This window comes from Varroa jacobsoni, unplaced genomic scaffold (genome assembly GCF_002532875.2).
Source record: "Varroa jacobsoni isolate VJ856 unplaced genomic scaffold, vjacob_1.0 scaffold_189, whole genome shotgun sequence".
Lineage (NCBI taxonomy): Eukaryota > Metazoa > Arthropoda > Arachnida > Mesostigmata > Varroidae > Varroa > Varroa jacobsoni.
The window spans coordinates 83,784-111,401 of NW_019213091.1; the positions used below are offsets into that span (position 1 = coordinate 83,784).

The 27,618-nt window shown below is 44.5% G+C and overlaps 1 protein-coding gene across 1 annotated transcript in view; it reads left to right on the forward strand.

The window, feature by feature from the left end:
* The window catches only part of LOC111272726 (uncharacterized), an 86,812-nt gene that overhangs the window by 39,335 nt on the left and 19,859 nt on the right, over positions 1-27,618 (forward strand). The window contains exons 2-6 of the mRNA XM_022854310.2: positions 4,480-5,007; positions 10,476-10,585; positions 11,974-12,290; positions 12,454-12,599; positions 22,684-22,857. Coding sequence (XP_022710045.1) covers positions 4,480-5,007; positions 10,476-10,585; positions 11,974-12,290; positions 12,454-12,599; positions 22,684-22,857 — 1,275 coding nt within the window. The remainder of the gene's footprint in view (positions 1-4,479; positions 5,008-10,475; positions 10,586-11,973; positions 12,291-12,453; positions 12,600-22,683; positions 22,858-27,618) is intronic.

Sequence of the window (27,618 nt, forward strand, 5' to 3'; positions counted from 1 at the left end):
AAATGCAGTATTGGACGAACGGGCCGACTGATCGACCGATGAACGAACGCGTCCGTGTCGTGTTCGAGGGAAGGAACACTGCTTCGCTCACAAGCGTAACTAACGGTACGGTGGCGAACGAAGTACGTCGTTTGTGAGTCTATTCAATTCTTCCTGCGGTTACGGTGTCGGCAACCACGAGCACCGCTCTGACGTATTGCGTTTGTAGTTGCAGCAATAGCTACTCGGCCGAAGATACGAAAGTGCGCGTCTGGCAGTAGCCAGGCACCGGCCGACGAACCGCCCGCAGATATGTATAGCACTCACTATATCTGCAGTTATATACCCGGACTAGAGCCCTACAACTGTCTGTCTTCGAGCGAGGCGGCACGGAACAAATGAAAACCGCAGCGGGAGCGGTCGATATTGTTTGTTCCTGCGCATTCTGTCATAGCGTGCTACCAGCAGCGTCCGTTGTCTGACTATCCGTCCTTCTGTCCGTTCGTTGGCAGTTGGGTTTCCCAAGCGATCCAGGACGTTTGTTCTATTCACTCCCGTAGTTGTTCATCTCGGTCCCATCCATCTGCACCACAATGTCAGTAACAGTCAAATGTTAGTTTCTTATTATTGCAGCCGACAGCTCGGTTCGATGGTGATAGTGGGGACAGAAATTCGCCGCTGAATCTCTTCTAGCGGCACCATCGCCACTCCCATAAAAGTGGCCACCGATGGAAAAGTCACGTTGGATGCACGCACAGGCAGGTTACCTCTTATTTCTTTGAAGCAGAGCGCTCAACCATTGCGTCTCGCTTCAATGTGGGAGAAGACTAAACCATGCCTAGCGGCGTATGTATACGAACTAGCATCGTTCTCTGGTAATAATAAACGCATGGGTGGAAAGAAGTTCCCGAAATGAAAATGAAACGTCGACTGTGGGCCCACTCGCAAATTGACTTTTCAAACTGGCAGTGTGGTGCATTCGCGCTTCTGATCAGAGTTCCTCTGTTGTTAAACGATCTTTGCCGTGGGTCGGTCGGTGGGTCAGTCACTGCCCAGCGGCAAAAACAGCATACACTTCTACTGATGGATGAAAACCGGAGCCGACATTTATTTTTATTTTGTGCTCTATAGGCTCATGTCCAGGCGAGATATAGCAGCGACTGTGCTACAGCATTTAACTTTCTTGCCTTGGGATTATTGCTTAGGCCTACCGACTGAGGCCGCGGAGTCGACAGCGATCGGTTTTTGAGGTCAAATTCCTCATTTCTCGCGCTCTGCCCTTGTTACTACTAGGGAATTGCTAAATATCGTCGAGCCGATGGTATTCTGTGGTCAGTTGCCGTTTTTGAGCTTGTGCACGTTTTACAGCCTGCCGTTTCGCAGCCGACAATCAATTGAGCCATTACTTTTAGCAACACTTGATGCAGGCGCAACTGGGAACGAGAGGCTGGCCAGTCCTAAACAGGACCGGTAGCGTGAAGCAGTCCTAAGGAGAATGATTGATTGATCGATTAATTGATTCCGTGATTTGAGTTAGCGCCTTATGCGTGCCAGCCGTTCTGCTTAGGTCGTAATCGACGTAACTTTTCCGTACAACTGTTCTGTGGCAATCTTTAGTAGCTAATCTTCCGTTCTTTTCTCGGTTGAGCCAATATGACTGCTTTGGATCGTTTGCTTTTTATCTTTAGTTGTTATTGTTTTAATTCTATTTTACGTGTAGCTTTGCCTATACCGCCATGTTTAAGTCGGTTTCAAACAGTTATTCTTTACTTAGCTTACTGTAGGTCGTCTGGGCGGACCTCAAGCTGCGTCGAACCAGTATATCTACTTGTTTTGGCTTCTGATCAAACGTCTTCAGATCACAAGCAGTTCGTCCTGTCCTCTTCTCCAAACAATATTCGGAACTCAATGATTCTCCTGTCGGCCAGCAGCAGCAGGAGCAATTCGACGAGCCGGCAAGCGAATGTAGACGACTAACGCGGGTGCTTTTTTATACGAGACAAAATAACTTGTCACTCTTGATGTTTTGCGAGGTATCTGGCCGATTTCCGATCATTGGGTCACGGCGAAAACCGTTTTTGCATTTACCACCAGGGGGGAGGGAGGTTATCGATTTTACGGTCGTATTTCTTCGAGAGAACTACCCACTCGAGTTTCCGTGCAATTGTCTCGGCAATCATTAGACTCTGACGAGAGGCTCAGAGATCAGGTGAAGGGATCCTTGGCACCTATCAGAGCTTTGTTTGATTTGTTCCAGTCTCTTACGACAGACTTTGCCGTAGCCACGTATAATCATTAATACTGTTTACTCAAATAAAGATTTCAGTGGCAGACAGCACTCTCCAATTTGACTCTCGTACGCTGTAACATTGGGCACCAAAGCTATTATTGGTGAACAGTGGGCTGTACAATTCCAACCTTGCATGGTCGGAAGCTATGAATGGATTAAGTGGATGTAAATAGTTGACTAAAAAAAGCTATTAGCATTATTTGTCTCTTCTTTTTTGGAAGAGTCTGCTCGTAGCTGTCAACAGCGTACGTTAGTGCCACGAGTGGTAACACCATCGACAACGAAGCGAGCGCGGAAGCACAGAAAACGGCCAATATCCGGAGCGGAGTCAATGCATCCATTTCCTTCCTCACAGGATTTTCTTTAGGACTCAAAGAAAAAAAAGGAGTCCAACGGCAGCACGGGCATAATCGGCGGGAATCCTAGTGAAGGAGCGCGTCTGTCGGCATCTGTCTTCGATGTCGTCGATTTTTGTGTCTACATGGATGTGTTTGTCTCTGTGGCTTTTTTTTTGTATGGATGAGGGGCCGCCATCGTTGAAACCGTGGTCGCGCCGCTGTGTTTAGCTCCGATCACTACGCCGACGGTGGTTGTGATGGTGTTAGTGTGACGGTGTTGTTTTGTAGCATGATCTTCTGGGCGACCAGGCGAAAGCTATATGTTGTCGTCTGATTGTCTGGCTGGCCCGCTGACACTCGGAATCGTTGGAGACAGACAACGATCGTACCTGCTGCTGCTATTGCGGGTTACTTGGCGTGTGGTGCTCACTCACAATTGCTGTTCGCTTACGGGAGGGACGGTAACTTGCTGTTGGCCAGACTGCTTCTGGAGCCGATAGTACGCATTACATCGTCTATCGTAGAGTCGCCAGTTAGTCCACCGGCCGGTCGTTTGGTCCTCTCAACTCGATAGTTTGTCTCCCACGCAGCGGTGCACGCGAGGGGCCACGGCCAGCTATACCAGTACCAGCAGAGTCAACAAAGGCGGACAAACGGCGTCAGGTATAGATGATACACGCGAACGAAAAGCCGCCTAAATCCCCAATCGTTGGCAGGGCTCTATATAGATGAAGGAGGATGCCAGCGAGCACAGCAGCAGAGCACAAATAAGCAAAACTACTGTTTCCTACGTCCGGTGAAGTATCACCACAAATGAATTCACTCATACGCACACGTTTTCCCAGCTTGACTCGTACAGTTCCATAGAAAAACGATGCGATCATTCTGGAATTGCACGAACGTACCCGAACTTATACGCTGAAATCTTAATTTTTAGCTTGTGCGCCGCTCGTCGATAAAACCGCTACGTAAAATATATACGGTAGGTTACTACTTGTTCACTTTTACTCATCCAAACATATCTCTCTAATCATACTGGAGATCGTCTTCATGGTTGTTTCTGTCGCCGTTGCCATCTACAATACACTAGATGGGAAAATACCCTCATGTGTCCATTTATTTGTGCTGCGTGCTATAATTACTATTATTATATTGTTAAAAAGAAGGTAATGAGCGGTAGTACTAATCGCCTATGTTCGATCAATGCTGAGGCGGATATCATAATATTCCTACAACATCAAGTATTCCTAGAGCAATCTAAAAGTAGTCCGGATATCTTCGAATCTCGGCGGTGCCGCGCATGTGGGGGCGCCGACACGTTCGTTACCGACCAACGAAACAAGTCGTATCGGGAGTGCGTATACAGCAAACGCCTTTATGCACAGGCGGTGTTGAACGAAAACGAAAGGAAAATGCCGAATTAGTTTTGAATAATACTTTGCACTACTGTTCACCGGGGCGGGCAATACGCTGATAGCTAACAAAAAGCAAGTGTGACCCTTCAATAGGGTGAGATCGGGGATACGATCAGTCGTTTTGAAGGAAGGGGCGACATTCTGCGAATTCGGAGCGAGATACAGCCTCTTGTCTGCCAGCCATCCGGTTGCCCTCTTTAAGATGAATGACGACTCGCGGGGAGGCCTATGTACTTGGGTGGATCCGTTGTTCTAGAGCGTGGATAAATCAAACTGTAGTTGACTACTTCGCATTTCTGATGAAATCTGTTCGTTCCCAGTAGAGTTCAGTGGCGAAGTAGCATGTGAAAGCACACTTGGGGCTAAAGATAAGCCACTGTAACAAACTTCAATTTTTGTTCTCGAAATAGTCTGTTGATATATCTCATTGTTTTTTTTTTTTCTGTTTCATTTTCAGGCTGTAATGGCGAGTGCTACTTTCCAATCGATATCCAGGGTACTTATCTGCTGCAACAGTCCAACGTGCAAGGTGGCATCAGCTATTCGGAGGTGATCATCGATTCAGACTCGATCCCGCCATGGGGGCATTGTCATAAGCGACGCGGTGGATCAGGAGTCATACTGCGTGATCCGACGGGTATTGAGGATTGTATGCGTTGCCTTCACTTGTCAGTGAAAAGTAACCATGTGGTCCACATTCAGGCCGAAGGCCTTGACAGGTGTTACACCACGGAAGAAGCAGCTCGTCTGCACTGTCCTGACGGAAACAATCAAGGCAGCTTTGAACATTATATTCTATATCGCAAAGATCCTCCGCAGGGAGTTTTCTGCCCATTTACTGGACGCTTTCGCGTTTCTTCGTACCAAAAGGATGGCCAGGAAAGCCGTTGTCTTGCACCGCGCAGTCAGTTCTCTGAAGTAGCTAATTGTCCACGAGGTGACAAACTTGCCGTAAAATTCCGGAGCTGTTCGTTTCCTGATCGAGGTAAACTGGGGTGATCGTCATTAGCATATTTACTACAGAGGAGAATAGGATTTTTCGTTTTATATAAGGCCATTATCGCGTACGAAGCGTGCATGCATAACAAATGTTCTTGAATTAAGTACTACCTACGCTCGTATCTCTCTGTATCGGTAGTTTTTTTTTTTGCTCAATACACTGTATCGCGGAATCTGCTTCCGATAAACTGGACCTAGAAATAACAATGCCTAGAAACAGAAATATCCTAACTATCATCAACTCAGCTATGTATAAACAGCATTAATTCATTCGGCTAAAAATCAATGGATAGAGACGCAGAAGGGAAAGGATTCCTATAAAGTATATTTTATCCCGTCGATTTGTCATATGACCGTTACGACAGATTTAGAATTACGAACCCAGTCGAAAGTCAATGGTGTTATTACCATTTTGTATACCTGCACAACTCAGCTTAACAGTACGATGCTGTCCTGGGCAGCGAGCCTCTATCACGCTATTCTAAAAGACACGCGTAAAGAAACCTGTACGGTCGCTAGTTGAAACCGATACAAATCTACTGCTAAAGTCGCCGTCATATCAGCTGCAGCTCAATCGGATAATGTCCCTATATATCCTTTTTCTTGTCTCTCGTTGTCATTTATTTCATCATTGTCACTTCATTCCGTTTTTTTATCATAGTTCATCATTGTCGTGCCGCTACGGCGGATCTGCTAGCGTTAAATATTGAAGATAGTATATCGTTCTTCAGCTTCGTTCGTTTATTTCGCCGGTCGATCATATAACTTCGATAGTATCTATCTGTTTGAAGAGAACGATGACAAAGAATAACTATGGGGCAGAGTATGAGGTGAGCCGATTGTACGTGCGATCGCTCGCTCGCCTGCTGTCCACCTAGCAGTCATACAACCAGTCTGTCTGACTGGTAACGACACGAGCCTGGTACTACAACGGGTCGTTGTTTAGCCAGTCGTGCTGACGGTCGTTCCTTGTTTGTGCTCTGCTGCCTGCCTATGCTATCCGTACGATGCCTGCGTGCGCGAGACGCGGCCTGTTTTAGAAGAGGGACGGCACAGCCCCGTTAAAGGCCACGACGAGAACTAAAGGGTCGATGACGAATATGACGACGGCGACGGCGACGGCAGCGATCGAAGCGGTGTCGACCAAAGCGATGAACTCTGCGGTCGGCCATTCAGTGTCCGTGAGCGACGGCATAACAGCGGCCGCAACGACGGCGACAACAACAATTCAGCTTCCGTGGAATGACCATTTGACGCCGTCCGGCTGACTGGCAGCGGTACAGGCATAGGCAGAAACGGTCGCAGCTGCTTTTCTACACAGCTACCACAATTTTCAATTATTTTTCATTTTTCAAAAAATAGAGAAAAATACATTGTTTGCCCTTTGTGCGCGAGATCAGTGATGGTAACGGAGGCAATAATCAGTCCTCTGTCAATTGTATAGCGGCACGGGCTGCGAATGTATCGGATACATTTGCCCACTGAGCGTCGCGGGCAATAATCGTCAATATACTGTGTCAGAAGTAATCTAACGGTTAGTAGTTCACCGCATTGTTGACGTGTGCATGGCCGAAGAGGCAACGTTGTTGCATGCAGGACGATTCAATACGAATGTCAGCTAACTTCGTTCAGATACAATGACTAGTATTTCTATATTGTATATTGCGTAGCAACGAAGAAAAATCAAATGTTGACCCGTTTTTCTGTTAAATGGGGGCTTGCCAGTTTGTGTTTGTATAGAAAAGCAGATATTTATCATTGTTGTTATTTTTGACTTTCAACAACGTACTACATACATAACAGGCAAAAAGTCATCAGAACTCTCATCATTATTGGCGAGGATTATAGGCTGTGGAAGACATCTAATATAAAACATTTGAACATGTGTTCTGTAAACTGTCTTCAGTATACTGTACAAGAAAGGACCTGTTTGGGGTCGCGTATCACGATTCGATACGGAAGCATCGATACGATCCCTTTTGATTTGTTCTATATTGTTTAGTCTAGTTCCAAATAGCTGTTGCTTACGGACAACTTGGAACGAACGAACGAACGAACGAACGAACGAACGAACGAACGAATTTACTTTCCGTCGTCTAGCTATCTGCGTTCGGTTTTTCACGTATTTTTTGTCCTTTGAAGATCTACTCGCTAGTGGCATTCACGCCCGGATAGGAACGGGACGTCCGTTGGAGATATATTATCCCCTATATCCCTTTACGTTGAACGTTGCCAACTACTACAATAACAGAATCGTCTTAGCTGTGCATGCACACGTGCCAAACTCAAGCCTTGGTGCACGAGCAAGAGGGTGACGATTAGAAAACGCAAACTAAATTGTGGTGGCTTGAAAATACTAAATCGGTAAACGTTAACTGTGCCGCCATAGCTAACATTGGACGGTGAATTATCGCCAAAGTTTTGACAATCACTGACGGAGAGAGCGATGACGCTGTTGAGTCATATGGCCTTCCCAAGCTGGGTCAGCCCTCTTAGCGAAATCATATATTATTACCTGTTATTTCTTCATCGAGCGTCAGTTTAAGGTTGCCCCCATAAGGCGAACCGTATAAGCTTATAAAACCATTGAAACTCGTGCCGCTGCACTGTCGCTCATCAGCTTCGCCGCATAGACTGCATGCGGTCCAACATCGAGATTGACAGGCAGATAACGTGTTAACAATACATTCGGCAAAGTCGATCACGCTGTTTTACCCTAACGAGCAGAAGATCAGACGCCTGGCACTCGCTTATTTCATGCAGTCGTATCCATACAAGTAACTGTTAAGTACAATGCGCGTCTTAACGTACTGCTTTCGGTATATTCATACGTATATCAGCGAACACACAGGAGAGGAAGATGGTTCGTACTCTGCGGCGATAGCGTCGAAAAGACGTCCCGTTCCGACCAACAAAAGCATGATACAAAAAACGAACAAGCCGCGTAAGCATCGCAATAACGCCACTTGAGGTAAAAGAGTGGCCAACTGCAATCTCTGCATCGTGAGATCCGATGGACGGTACCATGTCGTCAACAACAGCAACAAAATGGTTGTACAAGGTGGTTATTTTTCCTGCCTTACACTTTGGTGTTCACAGCGTCAATCCGTCGTCCGCAGCCAAAGTTTTACCACTTGATACTTACATACTCACTCGCGGTTACCGTACAGATGCGGATGTTGTACGACAACAATAACGGCACGGCTGGCATCTACCACTAAAATGTTTACTATGATGATAGCAACAACGGCACTTCTATAGGAACAAGGCCAGCGGCTGGCATCGGTTCATTATTCCCTTCGATATGTGAGCCTCTGTGTGTTTTTGGCATTTCGTCTTGGCATTGTGCTTCATTGAGGTTTTCATTGCATCCCACCATGTCTTTGTCTGAAAGAACTTGCTGTTAGTCTGTTTCGCATTGTCGATACTTCAGTCTACCTTTCCTTCGTCTTGTTTACCTCTTTTCTACCACCATAATCTTCTTTTTACGCTAGACACACGCTTAATGGTTTTTGCTCGGACCTCCCCCGCCTCCCGTAGCGACCGCACAACGGGTTTTTACTCATGCGGAGACATGCGTTTGCGTTTACGCGCCGCACCGATATTGCCTGTTGTTCGCAAACCTTCACGACGTTCTTATTACAACTCACAGTTCTACTATACCGATGTTAGGTATAACCAAGGGGATTCGGAACGTAGCAGCAAATAAATTTTCGCCTTACCAAAGTTTAGACAAGTCATAATGTTTGTACACGCAGAGAGGCGCGCACAAAACATATGAGCAGAAACAGGCGGTACAGATCTTCGATCGATGAATTGAACCTGCTCTGAGGATGTGACATCGTTTTATCTGTGTAGAGTAGTATGCGTGATTTCCTCGTATCGTTGCCATGTATTTTTTGTTACGCTGAGATTACAGTGCAAGCGTAAGTTCTACACTACTTAAACGAACGTTTGGGAACGGTCACGTAAGCCATTCATCGTCCATTTTTTTCAGGTTGTCAACAATTTTTTGCACGCATCGTACAATCCCATGGTGTACTGCGTAGTGAGGGCTTCACGACTTAGCTTAGGATGCCCGCAGGAAAATGTACGACCAGCTGAATTATCGAGCGACCTATCTATCGATCGCTTGAAGGGCCGTCTACCTTATATTCCCTCAGACATCTGCGGCTACGCAAGCCATCGTCAGACGAGCTCAACACAACTTGCTCGCTCTCGTAGTAGTATAGTAGTCGTATAACATATAGCCCGGCGATTTCTCCTTGGTTCGGAAGCAGCGAATTGTAGCATTGCGTCGCGTGTGAGCGAACGAGGACTTCGCTGTCGCTATCTTCGTTTTTTCCTCGGTCCTTGGCGTTTTTCTAGTCGGCTATAAGTAGCAGAAGGCCGGCTCTACGTGAAGTCGTTCTGCCTGACTGCCGTCTGTATTTGTGACCATGGTGGGTGGTACTAACACTTACTGTCGCCGCCGTTACAGATATTCCGTAGCCGTGGCAGTAACATTGAAGCTGCTTCTCCTGTTGCTAATTCATCGCGAACTCATTCAACAAACGAATAATGTGCTGTTATCCCACCACTTACGGCCTTATAAATTTGCAACAACGGCGCAGCTGTGCCCTGTCGCAATGACACAACAACGTAAACAAAAGCAGACGTCGATAATAACAACATCAACAACGATAACTGCGATGATATAGCAGTAACGAATCTGATAACGAATACCAAAATGAACGGGGAAAAAGTGTTAATAGACAAAAAAAAAAAAAAAAAAAAAAACAATGAAATTCTGTGCAATTATTTCGGTTGTCAGTGACGTAACATATGACCCCGCTGGATTCGTCCAACCTAATCTGAATTGTCCCTTGCGTCCAGCAAGCTAATGTAGGTGTGATTAGGTTTAACACGTCAACGGTGACGATAATGATGATCATGATCACAACGTTGTGATCTGATCATCTGCGAGCGTCCTTTATACGCGCGCGAACACCGGCTCACGTCTAAAAGCGAATCGACATGGACGCGCTCCACCGCTACCACTTTTCGAGGGAATTTTGTGCCCAGATATTTTACAGGTCTCTCGGGAAAGCCTCTTGTGAAATCGTTCGAGTGAAATGTAATTTATTATTGAATTTGCATGTATAATAAGATCTAAGATGATAGATACCGTGGTAAATAGTTTTTTCCTTTCTGTTTTTCTGATAAGTAAGAAATATGGGGCCTTTACGGTTTTAGTGGCGTATCGATGTCGATGGGGTGAGTAGGGTAAAATAAGATGCTGGACTTCGGAACTAATCTTTTTTTTTTCTCGAAAAAATGCTGTGTACAAATCCTTTACAGTATAAAATTATCTATTAACACGCTAGCATGTGGTCACATTAGTAAGAAGTTCATTGTTCTTGGCCCACATGCGCTAATAACACGCGGTTATCTTTGCCCTGTGTTTTACTTCAGACGAAGATTTTGTCTGTCTCGGTGACTGGGAAGGCGCCAACAGTGACGAACGTTTCGTTGCTTTAATGGATACGAGCGGCGATCCCAAACGAGCAAAATACCGCTGCGGAGTAAGTCATCTCGTGCTACTTTTGCATTTAGCGTCTATTACAGTTATTATTGTTATGTTACTCTGCCGTTGCGACTAAACGCTTTAAAGCATATTTTTAGGTACCCCCTTGTTCATACGAATCTCATTGAATCAATCTACAAAATGACCAAGTACGATTCAATAAATAACCAGTACCTATACAGGAACATATACGCACATACACCGCTTCAACTTTCATTTCCTCGTAGTAAACGTATATACATGTATATACGCGTCTACGACCAGTAAGCATTTTTTATGTTCTATTTTGCTATATATATATATACATAAACGGCAATGCAGACGGTTAGCTTCATTATACGCAACACCCTAATGGAAGCAGTTCGAGCTCGCAAGCTATTTCTACAATTTGAAGTACTACCTCTATGAGATCACTGTGCCTGAAAATGTCATGCCACTAGGCCTCACCGCATTTTCTGCCTCCACTGTGTCAGAATGATGACGATAAGATGACCTTTGTCTTTTCCTTTCACATACACACACAGATGCAAACATATATAAACGCTATCCAACATTAAGCGCACCAGCTGCCACTAAATTAAGCCAATACGCTATGTAAAATAGGATCACAATATATCTATTACATTTAATTGTAGAGCTGTATGAAGCCTTGCAGCACCTTGGAGCTGTTTGGTGCCGCAGGCTTGAAAACGTTTAGTTTCGATTGACGCTACTGTCAAGTGTTACTTCTGGTCATTCGTAAAAGCTAATATTAAATACGTTCCTCGGGGCTCTCAAAGCTGCAAACCCACCGACCAGCGCGGTCTTCTTCAGTAAAAAAGAAACAGTGCGATATGCCTACCGTTGATTGAAGCCTGTTTCAATTAGCGAATTAAAATCGGTCAAATTTCCGCTACGTGACGCGATCATAACTTAATAAATGCCCTGATCAGGGGAGAAAAGGAAGAATCGGAACGGCACTAAATTCTTCACGTAGTGACAATGCTCATGGTATTCGATGGGTAAAGCAACTGACGATTTGGAATGGACGAGAAAAATCTTTCCGTACGATAGCTATCTGCCGTGGCTAACCATAGATCGCCGTAAAAATCCACATAGACTTGATGTTTCATATACACAACAACATGTGTACATTGATTTGTCTCACGGGCGTTTCTGTTTTTAGGATACTTATATTGTACATTAAACAAAGTCGCTACTCAGGACGATTTTTTTAGCAAGTGTTTTCAAAACAAGCTAGATACTCACTACACCCTACTATAGAGAATAGGTTAATAAGCTGTCAGCAAAATGGCTGCAGAAAAGTCAGAACACAGGTATATATGAAACAGCTTCTAAATGCCTCCAGAAGTAAATACTAATATACTTTCGATTCCGTCATTGCAGCTATATAGGCAAGACCCTGCCACTGGAAGAGTGTACATGTCGCTAGCAGCCGATTCTACGTGCCACGTCGTCTCTGCTCACAATGGGTACGAAACGTTCATGTTGGGCCCTATCGAACCTGAGCCACTGCCACCGATTGTCGAACGTGCCCAGTGTACCTTTCCAGAGTTTACTCAGGGTCCGTGGGGTGACCAGGTCAATATCGACGAGGGAACCATGATCATGCGAGATCCCAAGAATGATTTTAGTACCCAGACAATTCGCTGCTTACTTCAGGGACAGGATGACCGGTTCCCAGTCCATTCGATTTCACAATGGTAAGTTTTGTCAGCGAGACAATGCTATAGAACCTGCTGTTTTGAGCGGTGCGCTTTTTAAGGACAGCTAGTTTAATTCTACGTAAATAACTTTCGATTTGATTTGGTCATCTTTGTCTTAGCCTATATAACTCCTAATAATTCGTGTTTCATTCAATTGCAGTGGCGAAGAAACCTATTCTTGCGTTAAGTTCCAGCGAAGATCCCAAACCGTTGTTGAATTTCAATTCGGAACATCAGATACGGCACCAGTTGAAAACTTATGCGCAGAGAAACGATTTACTGATTCTGAATGGGTCACTCAAGGCCGTAAGTTGATTTCTGAACACAGATATCTTCTATCAAATCTTCCTTTAATTTAATAATTTAATTAAATCTTCCTTCAAATAAAAAAAAAACACGTGAGTTGCTAAGTGGCTAGCAAAACGGCAAAATATAACCGATAACGAGAGGAAAACTAATTAAATCTATTACAAATATATGGTGAGTAGCTAACAACAATGTTCCATACGACATATAAACGCATAGGGCTTGCAAAGTTCTTCAGAGACATTTATAGACCGACAGTATCTATAACGCGTGACGTGGCATCAATCCATCCACCAATGTATTATGAAGGTGTGGCGAGCTCTTCAGATATTTCTAAAACAGATGAGGTCATAGAGTAACGCCCTAATCTTATCTGATCTAATCCCACATACTTCTCTATGTATATATGTCTGTCTGTAGATATCAATGAGGATTCCCTATAGTAAGTGCTGTTCGATCGACGGGTCCCGCCGTGGCAGCATCATGCCCTTTTATAATCAATGTGGCCCATCCCCTACTAATTGAGTTACGATGTTAAAAATGCCGACAGTAACGATTAAGTCACGCAGCTAAATTCTTGAGTGGAAACGCCTGAAGGGTCTTCATTCGAATTCACCTAATTTTTTTTGCTCAAAAAAACGGCCCAAATGAGGAAGATTAATTCTACCTGCGAACTTCAGCAAAGCTAACACGGATTAGTGATATACGCTTGTCTAGTGTAAAACCATTATCTCGCTTTCCATTTTCTAGATACGGGTAGAAAAACAGTGGCACAAAACTATGATATGTTGTCGTTTAGTTCTGCTGTAACCTGCCGTCTATCTATTTTATCAACTCTAAGTGCAAGTCGCTTATGCGAGTATCCCCCTGTCGGTGGCAGAGGGACGGTGACGTCGTCCTTGTTTCCATCAGACCTATGCAGGCGGAGCACAAGCGGCAGATTGTAGATGACAATCGAAGGAAAATAAAATCGGTAAAACATAGCGAATCACTGAATCAGCAGCATCACGATTCGCGGCGCGAGCCGCAGAGTCTACATTCATAGACAGGGCGGAATCCATGCCCATCGCTGTTGCCTTTTCCCTACGCCCTGTAGAACGAACGGACCCACATGGGACTCCAGTTTGTGCGCTCAACTCGCCATAAAAAACCACGAAGTCTCACGGTGTGTTCTTGCGCTGTCTGCGCAGGAATCTTTCCTCTCCGGATGGCTGGCCTGGTCTACTTCTTACGTCCGCAACATGTAGGAGAAATATATTCTTCTGTGTGTGTGTGTGTGTGTATGTTAATAAAATTTAAATGCACGGATGTTCTATCCGTGCTTTAGAGTATGGCGAGACGAGTGATCAGGACGAAAGGTTCTTGGCCATACATGGCGTAAACGCCGATACGTTCCTCCCAGAAAGAAAGACAAGAAGAAGAAAATACTGTGTACGAATTTGTGCCCTAAAAAACAAAGAAGCAGAGGTGCACGAAGGTTCGATTCGAGCTGATACCGAAGCAAGCTTAAGACGTCGCTGTTCGGACGGTTGCTCAGCCAACAGAACGCAGCGCCAAATGACCCCGCCAACGCCACTCGCCAAGAACAAGACGAGCAAAGAAAACAGGGAGGTTGCTTGGTTGGGCCTTAATAACGGTCGCCCCCGACCAGTCGGACGCCCCACCCCAAACGCGTCAAAGCTACGCCGATATTCATTGCCCGCTGCCCACGGTATGTACTCCGCCTTGGGGCGTATTGCCGATCGCCAATACTAACAAATCAAAGAACTATACCAATAAAGAAACAACGAACAAAGCGGAATTGAGTTGGGTGGACATTATATTTCCTACGTTTCCTGCAGTTAAAGGCCCATATAAAATTGTCCAGTAGTTCTTTCGACCCGAATTCGATTTCATTCATTACATTAATAGCTAGCACCCAAATTAACTAGCTTTTAATTTATACTACGTTAGGTTGCGTCGGTCCAATGATAAACGAGACGAACCTTCAACGGTAGAAGCGAACTCGGTTCTGTGTTAGAATAGAAATACAAATATGTAAATGATAAGGCTTGACCTTTACCATTTGGAAAACTTCTACCTTTTATGGTTTATGATCACCGCAACTTCTGCATTGCGTGTACGGTATGATTATCAGAACTCTTCATTGGACACTATGTTAAGACACAATGCGGGTTAACTAGCGGTCGTACATGAAAGGCCGGTACAGAATTTAACTAAACAATAATAATAAACATGATGCCGACACGATTTTTCGATATTATTCCTCGTCAACTACTCGTACATTGTACAGGCTATTTACCAATAGTTCATTCATAAATTTAAACTTACTTAAATTTAAGTAACGCAGACAAATATTGCATGATATAAAAGTACACGCGATGCATCCCTGGACCCGCGTAGTATCACGTGCGGCATTCGTTTGTGATAAACAATAAATATCAGTCTGGCAGTAAATATCAGTCATATTTACGTAGTTCAGAGAACAGAAAATTGCGTCTGCTAAACTAGTACCTACCAATAACCTATCCTCGTTGCCTGACAGGTGGACGACAACCTTTCAATCACTGAAGTAATTTAAGTTTTATCTATGGTGAATTTTATAAGCCTAGAAAACGTGCGCTCTTTGGTATTAAAAGATATTTAAAAAACTTACTACTAAATTATCGTATTGGCGGCATTGGTGTACCTCCGATAGCGTTTCAATTTCTGCGGAACGAACCCTTCGTCCGGCACATGACAATGATTCAATCCGCTGTCCACCATCGTAGCAGACATATATCATATTCGGTCATCAATGGCCAAACACCGCGAGCTTTCTACGCCTTGTTTCCAACTGTTAAATCTGTTGACATAGCGGTAACTATACTATATAGTTATAGTAATAGAGTATACACAGAATAAAACAATCATAAGAAATCAAGGACCTCAATGATGAATTAGAAAATAGAATTTTGGTTTGCGTTGACAGTTAACAGAGGTGGCCGTCGATTACTGAGGTGGACATGTCGTTGCAAGCAACGATACGAGAGCTCTGTCCGTGATACAATCGTCGATGATGATGAAATTTCGTGTTATCCACAGCTGTCTACACCGATCATACGTAATTTTTCTATGAATAATTTGCCGATCTTCGAAAACTCAGTCATTTATCGAGCGTCTGTTAGGCTACTTTCTGATAATTATTCCGTTTAGTGGAAAATATTACAGGGCATAATAATAATAATAATAATACGATACATAAGAAGCTGAAATTTCGTGTTGTGTTGTTGAACATGTTGATACCAGGTTGGCCCTTTCTATAGGGGCTAGATACCATTCATTAGAAGTTTCAAATTTGTGAGGTGTGACATACCTCAGGCAACACAGCACGTACATTGATTAGTTGAATCGCTGGCTGACAACCGGTAAATTTGCGGGTCCCTAGCTGAACTATAAGTACATATATATATATAGTACAGATCTTACAGTGGTTCTGTTCTGGCCATACAGAATGCAACAACGACATGTTTTCGAGGACGTTGCTTCTGATGATGATATCGCTACTCAATCGATTCGTCGATCGTCGTGTCAGGTAGAAAGCACCGGCATCGTGCATATTAGTCTGTCTCATCCGTATATATATATATATATATAGAAGCGGAAACAAACGAGCGGCACAGCAATCGTTCGTAAGGACCCAGTCGGAAAAAACCCAGTTGAACATACGCCTCATCATGTGGCCACCGCAACGCCACAACGTCACAATCCCGCAACACATGCACTTACACACAGACAAACACCGCTTGTTCCCATGCTTGTTATCTCTGCTTGCCACCGCCCCTGGGTCTGATTACGTTGTGTCCGCCCGAATCCTTCTCTCTTTCCTTTGTTCGTTTTTATTTATTCTTAGCTTTGTCGTTCCTTGTTTTCTGCTAAATTGATCAACTAGTAAAAGTGGGCGATTTTGGCAATGGTTAGCACAAGTGGGCATTAATTTGTTCAATCATCTTTTACTGGGCTCCTCTGCACCTCAGTACACGTCGAATTGTTCGTTGTCATAATCTTTGTTGTATCGTCGGACAGAAACGTCAAAACTCGTAGGAATCAGGATGACCGGGGTATCGGTGGTGGTGGTGGTGGTGGTGCTGTTGTTGTTGTTGTTGTTGTTGTTTCCATTCGCGGCAATGGTGAGGATACTGATAGCAATGTCAGTGTACTACATATGCACAGCGAGGGTAAAGACGCTCAGCCCGGCGATGAAACGCCTAAAAATTAAGGAGGAAGAAGTTTAGAGCGAGGGGGCACGAGGGAACAGATAGACGGACCGACGCAGACCACTGAGGAGATATAGGCGTCTGGCTTGTTGACTCGATATCAACGGTCAAAGACGCGCAGCATGAGTGCTACCTTCTTTCTGTGGCTGGCCTCGATGTAACGGCTATCGTGGGAGAATCACCCATCTCTTTTTGAAGATTGTAGAAATGCTTGACTTCAACTGAGACCATAAGAAGGACTAAAACGAAGAACAGCTTTCGCGTAGTCTTCGCGAAGCACGAGGCCGCCGCCGCCGCCGCCGCCGCTGCTCCTCATGCTCATGCTCATGCTCATGCAAGTTTGGTGACAGTAAGCAAAATAATTGTTAATAAAATTAGTTACTTACCAATGATAACATACTGCCACTGCTGTGTTCGGTAACTCTGTGGCCGGTAGGCTCAGCGACGCGAAAGATAACATTGATCTGTGAAAGCCTGATAGCTAGCGATTGAACGAGCTGGCCAACGAACGCGACGGATCTTTCGTAAATGCTAAGGCGGGAAATAAGACGAATCACAGGCTCTTCTCTTATTACTATTACAGTCGCCCTTTTTTGTATGACCGGCAAGGTTGGTGCCACTTGGGTAGGCGAAATTGCCAAAATTTCAATTCGAAGACCACTATGTTTTCTTGCATTAGACACTTTAATTGATTCGTTACGATCGCTGTTTATAAGAAGCTCGAAATATAGGGCCGATATTTATAACGACAATGTTTATGCCACTGTGGTTGTACGCGACCGAATGTGTGTCCTTGCTATGGTATGTTTAACTTATCACGGGAAGATGTTCAGTTCTGCCGTATACCCTCGGTCGGTTCCGGCGTCTGTACTCATTGTATGAGAAGTTCAGTTCCAACGAACGAAATTGCTATTTAAAAAAAAAAAAATATTTAATAAAGGCTGACTCAAACAATCGCTCTAGTTTCTGCGATTAACTGGGGTTGATTCAAGTTTAAAATATCACAGAAAACGACTGTGTAGCCGAGACAAGCCCACATGCAGTCGGAGCTCATCCTGTTCAATTCTGCCATGTTTAGGTTGACGCTGTTCTTCGGCACATTTAACTTAAAACTTAGTACTAGTTCCTGCCATAATGGAGTGGATGAATATGACGATTCTAATTATCAATTATACGGCACATGGCAATAATAATAGTTGCTAACTTTATTTTTATTGTCTATGTTAGACATTTTGATGACCTTATGCAGATACTTGTACATACTAACAATGCGTTTCTAGTTAACACAATAAAAGCAACAAACTGAAGCTAAGAGGCTATTTAACATGCCTCTTCTACCAGCCATAAGCAGCTACTAAAGTACTATTTGTTTTTTTATATCTAGGAAAAGTATACGACGAAGATCGTTTGCCCTTTGTATCATCCTATGGGTCACAAATAGCAAGTATTAGGAAACGAAAGTGCCTTAAAGCTGATTATTTTCTTCCTGACGCAGATCTTGTGGTTGAACCTCGACCCGGGCAGTACCTCTTCCCGAAGCGATTCTATCGGTCTTCGTATTATTTACGACGCGATCGTGTCGCCATCTTGAACTCTAATGCCACATAATTATATGCATTCACTATGAATGGTGCAAATTGTTCAAAACGAATGGGTTTCAGATCTTTGCAAAACTGCTGAAGCACCATAAATCATACTCACTTTCAGTTCACTTTCATGGTAGCTGTTTGCCATCTTTATAATATGAAGTAATAATACGTTCCCGCGTTCTGTTTTCCTTTCAGCAACACCATGTTCATTATTATATGCCACTAGTGTGTCGTAGACGACGACGACGACGATCATAAATGATGACCTGCCATCAAATTAAATAAGGGTGGGAGTCATTGTTTTGGCATTTCACTATGGTAGTATATAGCAATTTCAAAACTCTATTTAGCAATCGGCCCTCCAAGAGAAGCCTCAAAACTACTGAATTTCGTATTTTTAGCGTTTAGGCCTTCTGCAGCGTTCAATTATAGCAAATACGTTATTTCTAATGTCGTAACAATCCTACTTAGATTTTCTTCGTGAATTTATTCCACTTATTTTAGGGCTCGGCGCTTATAGTTGCAAGTTGCGTTTATATGCAAATTGAAAGAGGAGAACAAATATACCGCCTACAAAAGCTGGAGGCCATTGACTGATTGTGCTCGGCCACATAGATTTTTATGCAGGATGGAAACTGGAAATAGTTCAGCCTCAAACCGGACAATTCAGCAGTAAATAATGTTTTTTTTTTCTGATTTAGACGTACAGGGAGGGGTCCGTCTATTGCATTCAAATTGGTCAGCCAACTTCCCATTGCCACTTTAGTAGCTTGCTATCGGAAAGGTACCGACATTCTGTCCTTACGTCGATTCGATTTCGTCACTGCCACGCGATGCAGCTGTTCGCAGGATTCAATAGAAGCCTATTTTGCTAAGGCACGTTCAGGCTATATACACTAGGCAGCGTGCCCCGTATAACATCGTTACATCCACTCATAGAGTTATTGTATGTTTCCTTCGATGCCCTTTTCTCTATGACTGCTAACTAATTACGAGAAGCTTTCGGCTCGTCGACGCCAAAAGTGGCCGGCGGAAGTCACGAAAAGATCTTGCAGCGCTATATGGGTCGGTTGCTTCGTCAACTGTATCTCGTGCAGTCGCACGCGCGAACTACGACGTTGCTGTTGATGATGGCGACGATGGAGATCTAAGCCTGTGGTGCTTACTACAGCGACTGCAATCGATTTCGTCTGCATAGCTTGTGATTTTGTTAGGTGCGTCGGATGCTGGCGGCTTTAAACAACGACACTTTCTACTTCTCTATGCGTCAGCGTTGACCGCTGTTGACGTGACTGTCTGAACCTGCCCAAATTTAACCCGGTATCTATCCCGTGCCAGCATCCTACCAACAGTAGCAGACGCTGTCTTCATTGCCACCAGCAACGGCTGGAGGCGCAAAACGCCTAAATCGCTCTCAGGAAACCCCAGCGTCAGTCCACTAACGAAACAACAAGAGCACCGGCATCGTAATAACAAGCATCACCATCAACACCGCAATGATCATCAAATCATCATTTCACCTTCGCGGTCGTCGTTGCATTCGTTGCCGTCATCTTCGTTATCGTAACAACAACTCCAGATACAATTGAAGATCCCGGCTGAGTGTGCGCACAGCTTAACTTCTCAGTCAGTCTTGCACTCAGTCAGTGTCTGTGTGCGTCTCTGTGCGTGGGTTGTCGTGTCGTTGCCCACTGTGACGGCATCATCACGCCAGTGGTAACATGGAAGTCTATTTAATGAGACCGTTCTTCGTTCTTCCTCCGAGCTTCGTTGAAAAACTAAAACACTTTACCTAGCCGCTTGCCCAACAACGATTGGGCTGCCGCGATAGCGGTTAGCGGCGAATGATGGCGGGTGGCAGTGAAGGCTAGCGAAGCGATGACTTCGCCGACTTTATCGAGCTGAACTTCTACTGCAATTCCGTCGTTCTCGGTCCACGCGAAAACATTGGACCGCCTGTCCCGTTGTCTCCTTGCGAATCCTGATACAAAGTCTTCCGAAGACTAACACGATAACAGCCAGCCTGCCTGCAATCGTTGTTGTTCCGCCGCACGACAACAATAAAGGATCTCCTTTGAGAAGACGAAACACACACGCATGTAATCGTAATAGAAGTTTGATTATAGTGGTGATCGCGCTGGTGTTCTTAGCTATCGTGGCGGTCCGGCGACCGCTTAGTGAATGAACCCCAGTCAGTCAATCAGCGGCTCGCTATGCAAAATCGTTTTGTTGTCGGGACATTTTCACGGCTTATGATTTGTCCCTTTGCCGCTGTTAGTACTTCTACTGTTTTTTGAATTCGAACATAACGACTTAGCGAAGGAGTAATAATAAGTACGAAGGGGTGCCATTCAGGTAGTAACAGGGTCGGCTATTTAGGAGCAAGGGCCGTTTTGCTGTTGTTGCTGGAAAAGAACGGACAGCTGTCTGATTAACTGGTTGGCCGGTATTTGGCGACTGTCGTAGAGGTGGAAAGGGGCACTTAGCGCCGGGCGAAAGCCGTCGGTGATTTGCAAACGATGCTGTTGACGCTCGGTAGCACTTCGAAGAGCGAGAGAAGGCTCGCTTTAATCGCCCACCGCCACACGCACCGACACGCCGCACACACGCCACTGGTAGGAGCCACAGAGTAGGCAGAACATAGAATAGGCATTGCCATAGGAGCCATGTCCTACAGTTGCGATGGACGAACAGCAGTTCTCCTTCTGAGCTGAGCGAAACAAACATGGGCTATGAACCTTGTCGTTACTCAATGTGTCTGTCATTTTATATATAATTTTATATACGATACTAACAACAGGTTGCGTGGGCTGTTGTTCTTGTCGTCTTTATTGCTTGAGCGACAAACGTCATCTTGGAATTGTCAGGTCATCTGTGATGACCATTCTCGTAGGTGAGCTATGGCAAACTTTTTCTATCACTCTGTCATTGAACGATCTGATATTAGTCAAGCAACAAGAACTACGTATAACAGAGCAACTGAACCTGGTGAGAGGGCTGGTGACATCGTCATCATGGGGGTCATGGGGTATAAACTCAACTATCCAACTTGCTTGACTGACCCTATAAGGTACAATGCATAAAATGTTTAACTCATGTATAATATATCTAGTGACCAATTAGTAGAAGTTCCTTTCGTAAAGATAATAACACTCAGCTATTCATTTTTTACTTACCATAGAAAAGTAGAGCTAACTTTAGAAAATTCTTGTTTTTATTTTCTTTACAAAGACCTTCTATCTCTATAATTGTAATGTTATTATTTTAAATGAATTGAAAGACCCTGATTGAAGTAAAATCCAAATGCAGAAAACAGTAGTACCTAACCTATCTATAAAATAAAGCTGTTCTCGACGTCCCGTGTACCCGGCCAGAATCCTCGATCGCTATCGTCACTATTACTCAGCGTCCACACAGCCGGTGCAGTTGTCGAAGCTTCATGTTGCTCGTTTAGAAGGGGCTCAGTACCGCGTTGCTGGTAGACCTACCAGAAGCAAATATACATTCTACTACTTCGTAATTGTTGAAACTATGACTCACTGTAGAATAACGGCCTGCAGCGAGGTTTTATTTACCGCAAAAATATTTATAATAATATGTACGTAATTACGATGGAAAGATTGAGTTTGTCTGCAGAACTATAAGACAAAAGGAAGAATAAGGAAGACTACAGGCAGACTTGCATTTACCACGAAGATGTTTTTGTGACGTTCCCTGCGCAAAGTCATGCCGCACGAAACAGCTAGTTCGTTTGTGTTATTTGTGTGCCATTATATTATGCATGCGCGATAGATCTGTATCAAAAAAACAAGAGAAAAAGCTATTTTTTAGTATTTAGTAGATGCCTTTTTAAAGCGTTCCATGGTTAGGGAAAGATTTAGTTGGGAAAATTTACCGCTATTTTGTTTACATTACTAGTGGCTAATATGGCTAAAAATACATACATTTCGCATTTTCCTCGTCTGCTTCGGTAAGTTGAAGCAGAGCCGCTAAACATTGGCTGCCATCAGTCGCCCTTTCGGATACTTTTTATTTATAAGAATTATGTAATGCTTATGTGTCATTTATGCGGTAATCGACGTCAGCGTGTCTACACGATGTATGTATAGATTATAGATTATACGCTAAATAATAGCCTCTTAGAACTGTATATAGCAGGTACGAACGGTACCTACCTAACGGTAGTGTTAACCTTGCTTATACCATATAATAGTTGCTAATAATTCGATGGCCTTTTAGGTAATCCATCGCTTCAACTGACACAGAGTGGGGGTTGTCCTATCGTGGGTGACTATACTGGCATTATTCCCGGCTCAATCGGGCTCTGCGCCCGAATTGCTTCCGACTGTAATAATCCCGACATCATGTTCTATACGGTCTACAACTGTGACAACGCCACCCACATTTATGAGGGTAAGTGAGCCTTACATTTGTGTCTATGTAACCCTACAAAATGTGCTTGACCTAAAGAAACCCTTTGAACCTAACCCCTCTTGCCCTTAAATCGCAATAGCGACAAACATACCTAGGGTTGGATATAATATTGATACGCGCCGTAGTGTATTGTCCCAGCATATGGTCTAAGACTCGCCACTCTGGACTTTAGTGCTGAACGTGTTACCTCAGCTGCTTGAAGCGTACCTGTTGACGCTTAAGCGTATCTCAAGAGGCGATCGCGTTCATAATTGTAAATAATCCTGAATGGGGAACAGTGGAAATACACGTCTTAGGCCCTTCACAGCGAGCCATCACCTTTCCAATTTGCGCATTTCTAATGCAAAAACCAATGGACAAACACTACAATGTCTATTGTACAGTTCTTTATGCATGTACAACTGTTTTTGCAGAGTTGAAGGACATCCTCGGTATTGAATCGCGCCATCTGCGCTAACGCTATGTTTCCTCCGATACGTAACAGTGGTCCATTAACGACTGTGTATCCAGGAGCATCTGCTCCTACGTCGAGTCCTACGACGATTTGGTTCAGACAAAGGTCCGACTGTTGCGTTCTTTTGTCATAGGTCCCCTCGTGACTTAGCAACTCGATGGTGGGCACCATCAGGAACCCTTTTGCACCGACATTGGCTTTTTGTTCCGATATACGCGAATGCACCGTATCTGACTGCTGTCAATCCCAGGATCCTAAGTTTGGGGGCAACACGATACTGTCCAGCAGAAATCGCTTCTCCTGAGTAAACACGTACGAATTTTCGTTACGTTTCGGACCTGTACAAATTATTTTTTCACGTAGGGCTTCACGTAAAAACTGCTCAAATAGACTAGCTTTGAGTTCATCTTGCGTCACCTTCCTGCCCATAGTAAACTTGACAGTAGTGAGCTAGTTCTGGCAGCCTTGCGAGTTTATGAGCGATTGCGAACAGACGCTTATACGATCAGCCGTGGACACCCGCTGCTGTTTCCAAAGTCTTGATCCATTGCCCAGGCCTTGAGCTAAGAAATGGTGGCTTTAGCAGTAACGCGGCTCCCTCCACATTATCTGTCGAACGCTCTCTTCAGCCTTGCGGCTTAGTCGACCACTTCCTTCATCGTCAATTTGATTAATCCCCTAAATGATTCATTCTCCTCTCGCTGTCATCAATTGTAGTAACAACGCACTAGTACCGGAACGGACGCGGTTCTCTTGTTTTCATATGATGTTTTCAGACGATGGCGACGGAAGTACATCGAATTGAAGATATTATCGGTACGCGCCCCATATATATATATATATATATATATATATAGACATACTTGTGTTGTTTTGCATAGCCCGCAGGCCACACGGAGTTGAAAAGCATCAAATATATCTGATTTTGTCACACCCTTCTATGCCGGGAAAGCCACACCCCAATTTCATTACTGCATATTTGGGCACACTGGTTTGTACAGTGCAGGCATATATCGATATAATGAATGAATTTGCAATAACTGTTACCTCTGATAACTTGTATTTTATGTCCTTGCGGCAAATCTATTTGTGGGTCGCGGACGACAAACGAAGCTCAGTGTGAAGATCCTTGTGAACGGCCACTAAGTATGTCTGTGATTCTACTACCCAATGAAACTATGATGATTACTGATTTGATAAATTACTTAAAATGAATATCGAAACCATCGCTTACAGTGTCCTGTATGTTTGACGATCTGCCAACATGACGCCTTAAGTTGTGCACCTAAAGCACGTTAGACTGTTCCTAACTTAAGCAACTATAGCTAAGAACATGTCACATAGTAGTCATGATAGACGCAATTGGTTCGCTTCGTTGAATTCAGATTATGTAGGGCTGAACGTGGGCGGTGCAAAGATTCACCGTTTAAACCGAGAGTTCCAAATACGTGATAGCGAGAAGCGCTCGAGTTATTGCCAGCGTCTGGTAATAACGCCTTCTAAACACCTAACAATGTAGTTATCATTTACCTCTTCGTATCGCGCTGTACATACAGCAGTTGGGCTTGGCAGGGCTTGTTTCGTCCTGTTGCGCTTTTTTTTTTTGAATTGCGTCGATTGACAGGGAGAGGAAAAGTGAAGCTTTTCACCTCAGGTCGACGATCCATTGCCAATTGAACATTCAATCGCTTAATGGTGATTGAATTGATGCGTCGTCATCAATAGCAATAACAATAGCCGGGCTGCCGCCGCCATCATCATCATAGCTGTCAAATGGCGCAGCGAGCTAATGGCGTGTGTCTGTGCTAATCTCTTCGCATCTTCAACAACGTTCGGCCGACGTCAATGCCGCGGCCCGCGCCCCCGTTGCCGAGCTGATCTGGCGCTTGATTTGTTTGTTGTTGGCAGTGTGATGAGGCCGTGTAGTACTATTTGCAAAAGAAGGACGCAGTGTGCGTAACACATTGTAGATCACTGCTGGTGGTATATCATTTACCCAGCTTTTCTAGATCCTTTTTACAATGGACGTTTTCTGTTCTCGTCCGTTTTCGGATCTTCGTCTTATTTATTCTACAGTCCAGAGACAACAACAAGTGCTACCTGCAGTAGTAGCTGCAGCAGTAGTTGCCTTAATAGTCGCCGTTGCTCAGAGTGAAGCGTGTGCGATAAACCCAATACGCTCCTCCGACAAACAGCAGACGTCTGTTCGTGTTGTGTCGAACTAAATCATTGTTACCCCCGTCGCGTTTTTTTTGGTCTCCTTTTTTTTTTCCCCATTGGACGAAACCCTCTTTCACGCCAGTTTTTGCCGTTACCCTCGATGCAGTAGTAATTGTCATTCCGAACGACGACTTGCCGTGTTGAGGGAAGTCCATCTTTGCTGTCCAGGTTTTCCTATGTGTGTCGACAGTGACGGTCGATTGCGTGTGTTCTTTGCTAGTTTCTCCTATAGCATGCCAAGAGCTTCTGCTGACGCTGCGGCTATTGAATAGTAGTCGAACACACTCAGTGAGGGCTAGGCACAGAGTGATCGACGGCCAAGGTGATAGACTATTCTTGTTGTTAATGGTGCCGCTAGGGCTGATGACCGACAGAACTACGTTCCGCTATCATTAGCAAACTAGTTTTAGATGCGTTTCGTGTGGGACTCATTCTGTTCCTATCTGCAGGCCGTTTGTCATCCAAGTGAATGGCCAAGATTAGCGCTACCGTAGCGAGACGTGCTCAGTTTGGTCCTGCCTCGAATCTATCTATCTACGGACATGCATACAAATACCTGGAATCATTAGGTTTGTTTTCCTAATTCTGTTGTTGAGCCCTGCTTAGCCAATACGCACGAACGCAGAGGCGTAGTCAGCCGACTATGGCACCGCGCGCAGACCACTCAACAGTTCATCTTCTAGTTAATATTTTTCTGTGTAAACTTTTATAGGCCTAGAGCTAACTTCTTTTCTAAGGATGAAAAAAAGCATTTCCTTTCTCTGGCGTTGTACGGCAGACTTTTCAAGCGGGATTGGCAGTCTTCTTGCTGTGCGCCGTTACTAGAGTTGAAATAGTTTGTGCTTTCAACGGTGCTAAGGGTAAATCGGGAGCGAATTCAGTATAGAAAGGAGGTTAGCTAGAGATCTACAGTAGCACGGAGGCGTGTTTCTGCTGTAATAATCCTAACCGGTAACAGCACCAGCAAGTACATAGACATATACACAGATCGAGTGGCCCCGAGATACAAAAATAAGCAAGAACTTGTACAAGAATGATCTTGTATGGAGGCGACGTTCAGACGCTGCTTACAGAGCAATCATCCATCTGAGCATCAAGCCGCCGTTGTCGTCAGCTCGTAACGAATAAGCCAAACACACGGAGGGGGCGGAAAGGTGGGCAGGTAAAGCAGTCAGCGAGCGAACCGGCGGAACATACGAACACTATGGAGCACGTAACGTAACCTAAATGGTCGACGCTATGTGATACAGCTCCGTTTTTGTTTATTCAGAGAGAGGAAAAACGATATATCCATTCTGAATACGACAAGCTTGTTTCCTCTACGAGACTCTATATAACACATACGGTTAGCAATAGCCCTATGTGCGTATTGACACGTCTCTGTGACCCCTAGTTAGACGTTCGTCGCCTAACAGATCCCGTACTACCTTTGCTCGGACTTCGACGCCGCCGCCGACAATTTGTGGTAATCGATCGTCTTAGTTGTAGAATCACTCTACTGCCAGCCAGCCATCCTATAGTATTTTTCCGTGTTTCTTTACGCTGGTGTCTTGTCGGTCCGTTTTTTTCTTTCTAACTCTTGAGTTTTTTCGTTATCCCGTGTGATCACCACTGTATTGTCTATGCGTTTGTGTCCACATCGATCTTTGCCTGTCTTTATATTGATATTTAGATTATGTGTGTCTAGGAAAATCGAGAAGTCTCGGTGCGTATCAGAAAAACAGCCATCGCCTTCGAGTGCTTTCAGAGGCGATACGATTCGTTGGTTTTCCGTCGATCTCATCTAATTTCTACGTTCCGTGTGTCGGTTGTGCCCATTGAGTTTTTGTCATCGCTCACTAGATTCTCTAGTAGGTATCATCGCCGTCGTCGTAATAGCCGTCCCCCTAGCAGAAGTAGCAGCGGGAGTAGGATCGTTTCGGCCGCGGCAACGGCATCACCGTACTGTTCGGCGGCGGCCCGTCGTAGTACAAGTAGTCTTAGTAAAATAACCAATCGTGCTTGTAATACCTGTGTCCTATAGTTCTATTGGCGGTGTAGTAGTTAGAATAAGTAACTTTTCTGAT